The sequence below is a fragment of the Triticum urartu genome, chromosome 1 (assembly GCF_003073215.2).
Source record: "Triticum urartu cultivar G1812 chromosome 1, Tu2.1, whole genome shotgun sequence".
Lineage (NCBI taxonomy): Eukaryota > Viridiplantae > Streptophyta > Magnoliopsida > Poales > Poaceae > Triticum > Triticum urartu.
The window spans coordinates 541,864,879-541,876,200 of NC_053022.1; the positions used below are offsets into that span (position 1 = coordinate 541,864,879).

An 11,322-nucleotide genomic window follows, 5' to 3' on the forward strand; every position below is an offset into this window, starting at 1 on the left:
GCTCACGACTCATGTACACATATATTTGCCTCAACCACGGAACTACCCGACCACAAGCTGCCACCTACTGCTAGTGACGCTCTGATAAAGTCCATGCATGTCATGTAGACGTACGTACCCGAGCTCCAAAACAGGCAAAACGGTAGAAGTCAACAACTCGTCATTGATAGTGGTACAAAGGAAAGTTGCAACACTCAAGTTGCAAATCTACTTTCCCAAAAGAAAACTTCATTGATTACGATCTTGCTGAATTATCAGCTACTCGATCGCACAAGGAAACTTCATTGATCACTACCATTTGGCATGTTTTTGTTGGATTTACCCATGTTGACCAAAACGACCTGGACATCTATGTGTGGTGCACCGGTGCCAGTAATTCATAGTAAATCACCAACTAACTAGAAGTAACGTATAACTCATGGTTTTGCCTCGACTTCGACAGACTTTTGGATTGACTTGCGATACTGAAAGTATAAATGTGAATGGTGCATCTCTACTCCTTTTTTTCTTGTTGAGAAAAACGCATCGCTTTCTTTTTTTATGAACTATGGGAAATGCCTATATGAGGGGCCCTACTGGTGAAAAGTATCATACTGAAAACCTTTAAACGTTAGGTTAATATACCATATATAAGAAAAATACGGATAATCTCTATTTTTCCTTGTGAATCAGTCTGTATTGACAAGTCACACTAAGTCTGTAAAAGTATTCCATGACATGACATGCCACCACAATAATTCATTGGCATAACTCTCGATCGGGTGATACAACGACAAACAAATAAAAAAGCTATAGAATGCAAGGAAATGCATGAAGCAACGAAAAACATGCTAAAAAGGTATAGAATGCAAGGAAATGTCCACGGACAACACGACACATGAACCAAAAAAAATCCCTTTTCTTACCAACACTGCTGAAATGCCACCCACGGATTGCCCCCCATGATGTCATGACAAGTGTAGTAGTGAAGGAAGCTTCTCGGAAACCAATGCTAGCACTTAGTTTCCAGACGGTCAATGTACGGCTCTTTAGTCGCTGAGCTCAAAGTCTTCGACTCCAATCACTTTACTACTAGAGATGACAATGGAGACATACATGCTTAATAATTAAATTAGCATACTATGTGCTCCAAGATATAGTATACAATGAGTAATCAAATCACAAGAGAGATAAGAGTGTTTACAAACCCTACAGAGGAGAGGATCTTGCAAAGGTTCCTTGCATCCACATGTACGCTAGTTCTGAGGCCTTGGAAAGGGTCGACTAAGGAGATGCAGGTCTCATGTCACTCATGCGCATACATTGCGTATCATAATGCCGGCATCACCAGACCGTATGTAGACATATATAGTCTCGTCATTTTCGGTGTAGTATATGTGTATTCTTGTCGAGGAAACATACGAGGTGATTTGGTCATATCTAGGAAGGCGTAAACCGCACATGTACATCATGTTATTGTGTCGTCCGATCGGCCTAAGCAAACCGCATCCACTGCTGTTCGACTTGGCGGTCGATATATCTCATGGTATCATTGTGGTTTCATTATTTTCTGAAGTAAAATTGAGCACAGATATATAAATCCACACCTCAGTTGAGTACTCCAACAAGTACATGTATGTAATCCACACCTAAACTGAGTAAGTACATATTTCTATCTATTCTATAGCATAGTAATTCACATGTGATTGATCTCTCATGCACAACTCGGGGAGCAAGGTCTCAATTACGTGTGTGCTGACGAATCCAATGGAGCAAATCATGTCGTGAATCCTATGTGAACGTGTTGCAGAGGCCCTGCGGCGGCTTGGCGTGGGCGTGGGCGTGGTCGGCGGCCCACATCTCGGCCATGTTGGGGAAGTAGCACGCCCCGGGGAGCTCCATGGCGGCGGTGGCCTTGTTGTCCTGCAGCAGCTGTCCGCCGAACCCGCCGAGCAGCAGGTCGCCGTAGGCGCCGAGATCGGCGAGGAACGCGTCCTCCAGCGCCACGCCACCGACGTCACTCGCTGCAGGCATGGACGGCGCCCAGATGCCGGTGGCGGCGGGGACGTCTAGTGGCATGGGCGCGAGCACGGTCTGGGGCGACGAGTCTACGTGCACGAACCCCTGCATGGGGTGGTGCGGCTGGTACATGCCGGCGGGGGCGAAGCACATGTCGCCGCCTGATGAGGTGGTGTCGACGGAGGAGGAGCCGGACGCCGCCGGCGAGAGTGCGGCGGGCTGCAGGGTGGACGGCACGCATTGGCTCCAAGACCCGGCAGGACCTGACGGCGTCGCGGGCGCGGAGAAGGCCCCGAGGCCGGCGTGGTGGTGGTAGTGAGGGCCAGGCATGGGCATGGGCATGGGCATGACCTTCTTCTTGAGCTTGGTGTTCCAGTAGTTCTTGACGTCGTTGTCGGTGCGGCCGGGGAGCTTGGAGGCGATGATGGACCAGCGGCTGCCGATGGAGGCGTACAGGGAGCAGATGACGCGGTCCTCCTGCTCCGTGTAGCCGCCGTGCCGGATGTCCGGCCTCAGGTAGTTGAGCCACCGCAGGCGGCAGCTCTTGCCGCACCGGTTCAGCCCTGGAGCATCAAAGAAATCGATGAGCATGGGAACAGCGATCAGCCGCGTGCACCACCGTCGGCGTCCATACGAGCGTAGCACTACGTACCTGCTTTGTGCGGCAGGGCGATCCAGTTGCCGCCGACGCCATTAGCCCGGACGTAGCTCCGCAGCTGCTCGTCCTCCTCCGGCGACCACGGCCCCCGCTTCACTCTCGCCTTGTCGCAGCACGGCGCGCGCCCCATCTATCTACCTACTACACACGTCGCAGCACGGCGGCCGGAGAGAGTCGTCGATCGCCGTCCTCCAAGCTAGTTCCGACAGAGTCAATCAGCCAGTCTCGAACTCTCAATCACTCACACCACAGCGGCACAGCTAGCTAGCGACGGAACAGGCAGAATGTTTCCCTCATTAACTGGCAGACACTGTCTGCCTGTCTGTCTACCTCTGCCAATGCCAGCACAAGTAGAAACTGCAGCGACCGGGTGCAGATTCTTATAGCGGCCGCGCGGGGCCCGGCGGTACGGTACCGCGTCCTCCTCGCCGCCGTCGCCGTCGTATAGTTCAACGTCTCCAAGGTCGTCGTGTGATGGATGTTTTTCTAGCACCCCGTCGCCATCCGCGGCCCCTCTTGACCAAAAAGATCAACCTCGCCGTGGTTTCACACGACGGCTCACTCGGTCTCCAACCAACCGCGCGGTCAATAGTCAACACCTTTACTGCCTTTTATTACTTTTTTACCGCTAATTATTGCCGCTTGCCTTTGGAGCCAAGCACGTAGAAGAAGAAGCGCACAGCCTGACCGCGGGTAGGGTACGTAGGGCATTGCACTCCAAGTCTCCGATGACCCCTTTTCGGGGTTGATTCTTTCGTCGAGCGTGCGTCCAAACGCTAGCGATTCAGCGGAGACGAAGCCGGGCCTAAAGCGGCTCTCAAAGCAAGCTTTGCCAGGACGGAGACGACGACGACGGATCGGGCCAGGGCTGGCATGCCAACCGCTCGCGCACCCGGCCAGCTTTGCGCGCGCGCGCGTTCGTCAACCTCTCGACGTCGACGGCACGCCGCTTTGCCAGCGCGGCGCGCTCGTCGCGTTGCCGAGGTCGTATATTTCCGTAGGGGCATCGCGCGCGCACATGCATGATCGTGGTCACCACGGTTAGCTTGGCCGATGCATGCTTTCCGTTTCGTCATACGCACGGGTGGGTGGTGGGGTGGTCCTGCATGCCCAGGGCCAGCTCTTCTTCTCCTCATGCGAGAGCCGTGCATGCATGGATATGGATGGATGCATGGTGGGAACCGTGGAAGGGTCCGGTTGGTGCTCTGACTTCTGGCTCCAGTGTTTGGGACCTGATCGAATCCTGAGGTCGACTTGGCCAGCCTGGGGCAGAGCGGCGCCACTCCCATGTTCAGCAACCATGTTGACAACAAAGTTCAGAGTGTGGTGGTTAGGCATAGTATAAATACGGTTTCTCTTTCTCTGTGCTCTGAACATGGGTGCTCGTTATTCTTTGGAGATGACACTTGACGTGGAGTTTAGTTTTCTTGGCCGGTGGACGACGACAAGTCAAGTTTATTTTAGAGGGGACGACGACGAGTCAAGTTTTTCATACTGAGAAATCTCCAAAATCCAAGTGTATATAGAATCAACATTTTGACTTGGAAGGACAGTAAGTGAAGTTCTTTTTATTGGGAAGGGCGTGAAGTCAAGCTTTTCTTATTTGAAAACAGAGATGAAGTCAGGTGATCGATGGGGCAAGGTTCGTCGCACTAACAACTCACACGGAGGCACAGAAAACACATGGTTGCATATGACATCTTCAACCACACTGCGAACCTGTCTGGCATCAACCGCTAAACACCACTATCCAACCGAAGTAGCGGCGAAGCGAGCCTCAAGAATCTTAGGCTATTTTCCTCAACGGTTGTGGGGGCAGCTAACCCCACAGCCAACACATAGAATCGCCACTGAGCCGAAGAACTTCATGCCCATTCCTCCGCGGGGAATCGCATCATCAAAATATTGTCAAGGTCGATGACAATTAAGATGAAACCCCCCTCGTGGCCTTGTGCCATTCTTGGATCACCCATAGCAAACTGGGTTCTCGAAAGCACGTTGTGCTACCATAAGCAAGGTATTCAAATTAGATTTTCGAAAGGCTTTTGACTATGTGTCCTAGGAGGCCCTTGGTCATGAGCACGACACCAAAGGCTCCAAACGCATTGGCCCGGGTGGATTGTCAACCTAACACTTCGCCCTCTACGTTGTCCTCCTCCATGACCCCCCTTGAAGGTGGATCAGTTACGGGCTAAGGCAGGGGCTCCGCGCTACCTTATTTTCACCATGACGTCGAAGTCCTCCAACGCCTCATTATCATGATCAGTGCGTTGTGGCGTCTCGAGGATCTGTTGAACCCGCACATGTTGTACTTCGTCCTCCAATATATCGCCGACAAGTTGATAATCCTTCATGCTAACATTGCCTAGCCCGCCAAGTTAAAGGCCATCCTAGAGTCTTAAGCCACGAGCATTGACCTCACCTTAAAATTTGACAGCTGCACATGTCGTGCTTCGTCGTCCAATACACCATTGACATGTTGATAATCCTTCATGCTAACATTGCCTAGTTCATCAAGTTAAAGGCCTTCCTAGAGTCTTCCACTTCGAGCACTAGCCTCACCCTATATTTGGCAACTGCACATGTCGTGTTTCATCGTCCAATACACTACAGACATGTTGATAATCCTTCATGCTGATATTGCCTGGTTCACCAAGTTAAAGGCCCTCCTAGAGTGTTTCGCTGCGAGCACTGGCCTCACCCTAAAAATTGACAAATGTACATGTCGTGCTTTGTCGTCCAATACACGTTGACAAGTTGATAATCCTTCATGCTAACATTGCATAGTTCACCAAGTTAAAGGCCCTCCTAGGGTGTTTCGCTGCGAGCACTCACCTCACCTTAAAAATTGACAAGTGCACATGTCGTGCTTCGTCGTCCAATACACCGTTGACAAGTTGACAATCCTTCATGCTAATATTACCTGGTTCACCAAGTTAAAGGCCCTCCTAGAGTGTTTTCACTGCGAGCACTGGCCTCACCCTAAAAATTGACAAGTGCACATGTCGTGCTTCATTGTCCAATACACCGTTGACAAGTTGATAATCCTTCATGCTAATATTACCTGGTTCACCAAGTTAAAGGCCCTCCTAGAGTCTTTTGCTGGGAGCACTGGCCTCACCCTGAAATTTGACAGCTGTACATGTTGTGCTCCGTCCTTTGGTACACCGCCAACATGTTGATCATCCTGCATGCTAACATTGCCTAGATCACCAAGTTAAAGGCCCGCCTAGACTCTTTTGCCGCGAACACCAGCCCCGCCCTAAATTTTGACAACTACACATTCATCTCCATCAACACCGATGATGACAAAGCCCCGTTGTTAGCAGCTGAATTCAGCCGCCATATCACAACACGGTCTTTGTTTTCCTGTTACGTGAGTGAGTGGGCACCCCTTCATGCCTGCTCGCTCACTCCCTCCCATGATCAACAATCAAAACACGCAACTCAAAACATGCTCCTTACTCTCTGGAGATGAAACGTGAAATGGAATATGGTTTCCTTGGTAGGTAGTAGGTGACATGACATTAAATTTGCCTTAAGTAAAAAACAGAAGTCCCAGTTCTTATATAGAGAGAACACTCTGGCTTTCTTTTGATAGTGAGAACACTCTGACTTAGAAGGACACGAAGTAAACAATAAAAGAATTTAAATCGGGGAAAGACATGAAGTCAAGCCATGGCGGCTAACCCGTTCGTCACCGACTCACCGTGACAAACACAAAACTCGAAAGCAAAAAAAAAAAAAAGCCCAACACATGCTACCCACTCGGCCCAAACGGGCCGAGCCCAACCCAGACCGAGCCAGCCTAGCCTCCTAGGCCCGGCCGGCCACGGCCAGGCTGTGCGACCCACCCAGTCTCTGACCGACCACGGAAGGCTCCGTCTCCTCCCTTTCCCCGTCCAGTTCCGTCTTCCTCCCCAGCGGCCGGCAGCTAGGCGGTTGCTCTCCCCTCTCCCTTCCTCCGCAATCCTCCCCTCGATCTCGTCGGAGCGGGCGGAGATCGGGCCGCGGCGATGACGGTGATCGACATCCTCACGCGGGTGGACGCCATCTGCCAGAAGTACGACAAGTACGACGCCGAGAAGCTCAACGGCGCCAACGTCGCCGGCGAGGACCCCTTCGCCCGCCTCTACGGCTCCGTCGACGCCGAGATCTCCCAGTGCGTGGAGGTACCCCGCGCCTACTCTCGCTCCCCCCGCTCGTGCTCCACCGGGCGCGCGTTGCCCCGCGCGGCGATCTGAATCTGATAGGGTTGTTGCTGTTGCAGAAAGCGGAGGCGGCGAGGCAGGAGAAGAACCGGGCCACGGTCGTCGCGCTCAACGCCGAGATCCGCCGCGCCAAGGCCAAGCTCCTCGAGGAGGACCTGCCCAAGCTGCAGCGCCTCGCGCTCAAGAAGGTTCGTCCGATCATCTCTGCGCTGACCCGCTAGATCTGCTTCTTCTGTGGCCGCTAGGACTCGCTATCCATGTTGTTTACTGGCAGCAAAAGAGGCCAGCTTACCTTGAAGGAGACTGCCTAAATTTAGGGTGCGCGGTTGTTGAATGTCAACGGAAAAAATGAAGCAATTTCTGTGTCAGCGAGGTGATTTGCTGGATCACCTGGTGCAGTTTAGAACCGATGGGACTGGTATTTTTTGCAGAATTTGTGGGAAAGTATGTTTATGATTTTATAGGATTGGTAGGGTGTTGTTTATATGCTGATTATATAGATGGAATTCTAAGCATATGTTGGAGAAATTGAAGGTCTTGTATGTTGCAATGTACTTCCATTTAGTTGTTAGTATAGATGATGCCTAGACTTATTTACATCAATGCCCAGTTCTTTTGCATATGACCAGTATAAACAATATGGAGTCTCAACATTATCTTCTGCTGCTTGCCTTTTCTTTCAAATGCATAGCTATTTATTTGAACTAGACAAGCGTGCTATTGTTGATATCAAACAATTCTATCTATTGCTGCTGTTGTCTTGGGAGCTTAAGTACGCCTTACCTTGTCCCATCCTTTTTTTGTTCAACTTAGCATTTAAGTAACATTGAGTATTGACTTGATATGCATATTAGCTGCATATATTGAGTTTGGTAACATGCTTTCCTTGGTCATGCATATCTCTGCGCTAGTATATGAGAGGATATGCATGAGCAGTTGAGCACTGAGCAAACTATTTGGTCGTGGTTTTACTTTTACACTTGTTTTTTCTACTTTCAATTTCTTCTAGCACCTGCCTCCATATTATTCAATGTTTTGTTCTGCATAGTTTGGATAGCATGTACTTTGCCCATTTGATTTAATTAGTTTTTGATAAACAATCCATTTAGAATTTGGTAATATTAGTTCCGATGTTGTTCTGCATTGAGACGCAAAGTTTTTGTGTTTTCCTTAGAGAAAAAATCTGACTATTTTCTGCATTTGTTGTAACAGGTCAAAGGGCTCACAAAGGAGGAACTTGCTACCCGTAGTGATCTGGTTGCCGCCTTGCCTGATAGAATTCAATCAATACCGGATGGTAGTTCTAGTGCGACAAAGAAAAATGGAGGTTGGGGAGCCTCAGGATCCCGTCCTGGTGGAGGCGTCAAGTTCGACTCTACTTCTGGTTAGTGATAATTATTTATGGTATCACCTAAGTCATCGTTATGCATTGGCTTTGGAATGATCTGGCCAAGTTCCCTTTTCCCCTTGTGCATTGCATGTTCAGATCTACACTAAGCAGCTTCATTTTGCGTGCATTAGCTTAATTCATGATTTATCATGCTGCTGTAAAAAATAGTTCTCCTTTCTGAGGGATTCTAAAATTAAGCTTGTTGTTTTATATAAATGTTCATCTAGTTGCTGTGAGTGTATCCTCATCTTAAGGTTAACATTGTTCTGTGCCAAATTAGGCCAATTTCAATTTCCATGTGCACATGTTCCTTCATTGTTTTAGCACACAACTCTGCTTTCTATATTAGCATTAGATGGACAAAATATGTTGGCATTATAAATTTGAACTGAACATGCATTCCACCATGCATAAAGTTGGTTGAGCGATGTACATTGTGCCTGTTTCCTCATCATCTCTGGCATGGCCTGTTAGATGCCCTTCTTAAATTTACTCTTATCCTCCTGAGGGTCACGAGCTGAACCTTTTAGTTTTCTCTTGCCACGGCACACACAGATGGAAACTTTGATGATGAGTACTTTAAGGGGACTGAAGAATCAAATAAATTTCGTCAGGAATATGAGATGCGTAGAATGAAGCAGGTAAGGTTTTGATTCACCAATCTAATGTTTTTCTTCTGTTCGTTTTGTGCTTCCACTGGATACTAACCAGACCTTGTTTTTTGCAATGATATTCTGCAGGATGAAGGTTTGGATGTTATTGGTGAAGGGCTGGCAACTCTGAAGAACATGGCATCGGATATGAATGAGGTTGCGTCCTGTGCTTCTTTTCGAGTTATACGCTGATTATGTGTAACATACTAATTGTTGTGATCATCAGGAATTGGATAGGCAAGTTCCCTTGATGGATGAAATGGATGACAAGGTCAGTTCTTTGGCCGCTGTCATTTTTGATATTTCTTCTGACAGGCGTCTCGGCAATGCTTAATGTCTGATAAAACGATAAATGCAGGTGGATAGAGCCAATGCAGATCTGAAGAATACCAACGTGAGGCTAAAGCAGACCATTCTTCAGGTAAAAGTTCACTCTTCTCTCTGTACTTTCCTTGGCTGATGCTTTGGTAGATTGGTGAGCTCATGCATGCATGTTTCTCTTTGGATTGTTGTCAGATGAGATCCAGTCGCAACTTCTGCGTCGACATTATCCTGCTCTGTATCATACTTGGTATCGCTGCCTACCTTTACAAGTAAGTAACTTCCTTTGCCAAGCAACCACTCCAGTGGACATTCTCCTTCACTTTTTAACTAGCCTGAATTTGGACCAGCCGATGAATGAAAGATATAGTATTACCTCATATTTCTTTACTCGCTTGCTTGATGGTTACCACATCCATCTTGTTTAAATCACACTGCCCTGTTTGACCTTTCTAATGGTTTTGCTCCATGCTGTTTTTATTGTGTCGCAGTGTGCTTAAGAAGTGAGTGAGGTGCAACGGTGTGCTCATGTCGCGGTCGGTAGTGGTCTTGCATTGGATTCTCTACTTGTCATGTCCTGCTGTGATGGGTTTCAAACGTGTGCCACGAGTAATTCGGTTCGTCTCATCTGTGTAATATCATGGTGTTGTTAGATTATTATTATGCTTGTTGATGAAGCAGTGATGATTATATGTGTGTTGACCTGATGGATGTCTGATTGTATGTATATTCGGGAGTAAATTGCTTAGTGAGAGTACAAACGCCATTCTTTTGTTCTAAATCTGTCCATGTATATCTGTATTTCCTCAGGCCTTTCTTTGAGTGGCATAAATAACTCACGGGTCACAGTTAGCCCCTGCGTGTCGTGTTGGCTTGACCGGCATGGGTACAAATCCAAAGGCTAAACATGCATGCGTTTCTTCCAACATAAAAGTGTTACCTACATACGTGTGATTTTTGCATTATACTATGACAACAATGGCCTTGCGTTCTACGAGCAGAAGGCGAGGAATACAATGATCATGTTACACGAGTGCTGAAGTTCCTCTCTCTTTTTGTCGACCTTGTGATTCCCTAGCAGACTTAAGTTTTAATGATCAATTTTTTTTACGACCAATTCATCCAACACGGGCAGTTTTCCTTGAAAGTGGAGTTGTCAAAGATGATTTAAGCCTAAGATTAGAACTTAATTGCATTGGACAGAAAGGGTTTTAGGATTTTATGCTTAGTGGGAGCTGCCATTGCCAGAGTTGATGTGAGGTCTCACGCCTCGTTGATGTAGGCATGATGTAGCGTCAATGTAGATGCTCGGTGCGGGTAATACCCGCGTCCTTGAGAACACGGCCAATGTGGAAAATATTCTCCGACGTATGGTATATGATTTTAGGGTGAGTAACATATGGGACAGCTTCTTGTGCGACCCATATGTCACAAACCACAAATTCAGGTGATCAAGTCGAGGATCTCAACCTCACCAGCACTGCCCTGCCAAGTCACGGGCAACGAGACAGGAGATTATATTTCAATTCCCTATTTCTACAAGATTGAGCCAAATTTGTGTTAAGGCCTAAATATGTGAATTATTTTTTAAATAAAAGTGAATTATTTGGGGAGCAAAATTATTAATAAACCGTCCAGGATTAAGCAAAATTTCCTAAATGCACTTCCTCGTCTATCCATATCCATTCCGTATAGGAGGATTCACCACATCTTACACATCTCGCAGCTCAAACCGTTCACCCCTAATTACTCGCCGGTGTTCTCCGAGCTGCCCAAGATTACATGCAAGCGAAAAGAGTGACAAATAACCAATATAATATACCTATTTATTATAAAATTTGTTAAAGCTGGTGGATATTTCTAGGTCATTTAGAACAGAAATTGCTCTGCTCCTTGTTAATGGATATTATGCTAACATTGATCTGCTCGGATGGCACTTTTTTTTGAGGAACTGTTTGCTGTTCGGCTTGGATACAGATTGGTACAGTTACACACTAAGAAAGTGCAGCCTAATTTTACCAGGTTTTCTGATTCAAAGTTCGTTCGTCGTTCTTAATGCACAGTTTGCAAACTCCTCAGCAATGCTAATTA

At 47.6% G+C, this 11,322-nt stretch overlaps 2 protein-coding genes across 2 annotated transcripts; one reads left to right on the forward strand and one right to left on the reverse strand.

Moving 5' to 3' along the window:
- Positions 1 to 1,516: 1,516 nt before the first annotated feature.
- Positions 1,517 to 3,020, reverse strand: LOC125538410 (myb-related protein Zm38-like). Its single transcript, XM_048701671.1, has 2 exons — positions 2,651 to 3,020; positions 1,517 to 2,561 (listed from the first exon to the last, which is right to left on the reverse strand). Exons 1-2 carry the CDS (start codon positions 2,784 to 2,786, stop codon positions 1,771 to 1,773), a joined length of 927 nt encoding a protein of 308 aa, XP_048557628.1. The 5' UTR covers positions 2,787 to 3,020; the 3' UTR covers positions 1,517 to 1,770.
- A 3,492-nt stretch (positions 3,021 to 6,512) lies between these two features.
- LOC125528099 (syntaxin-71) lies at positions 6,513 to 10,012 on the forward strand. Its single transcript, XM_048692612.1, has 9 exons — positions 6,513 to 6,828; positions 6,927 to 7,055; positions 8,080 to 8,251; positions 8,813 to 8,898; positions 8,998 to 9,066; positions 9,137 to 9,181; positions 9,269 to 9,331; positions 9,427 to 9,503; positions 9,723 to 10,012. Exons 1-9 carry the CDS (start codon positions 6,673 to 6,675, stop codon positions 9,736 to 9,738), a joined length of 813 nt encoding a protein of 270 aa, XP_048548569.1. The 5' UTR covers positions 6,513 to 6,672; the 3' UTR covers positions 9,739 to 10,012.
- The last annotated feature ends 1,310 nt before the right edge of the window (positions 10,013 to 11,322 follow it).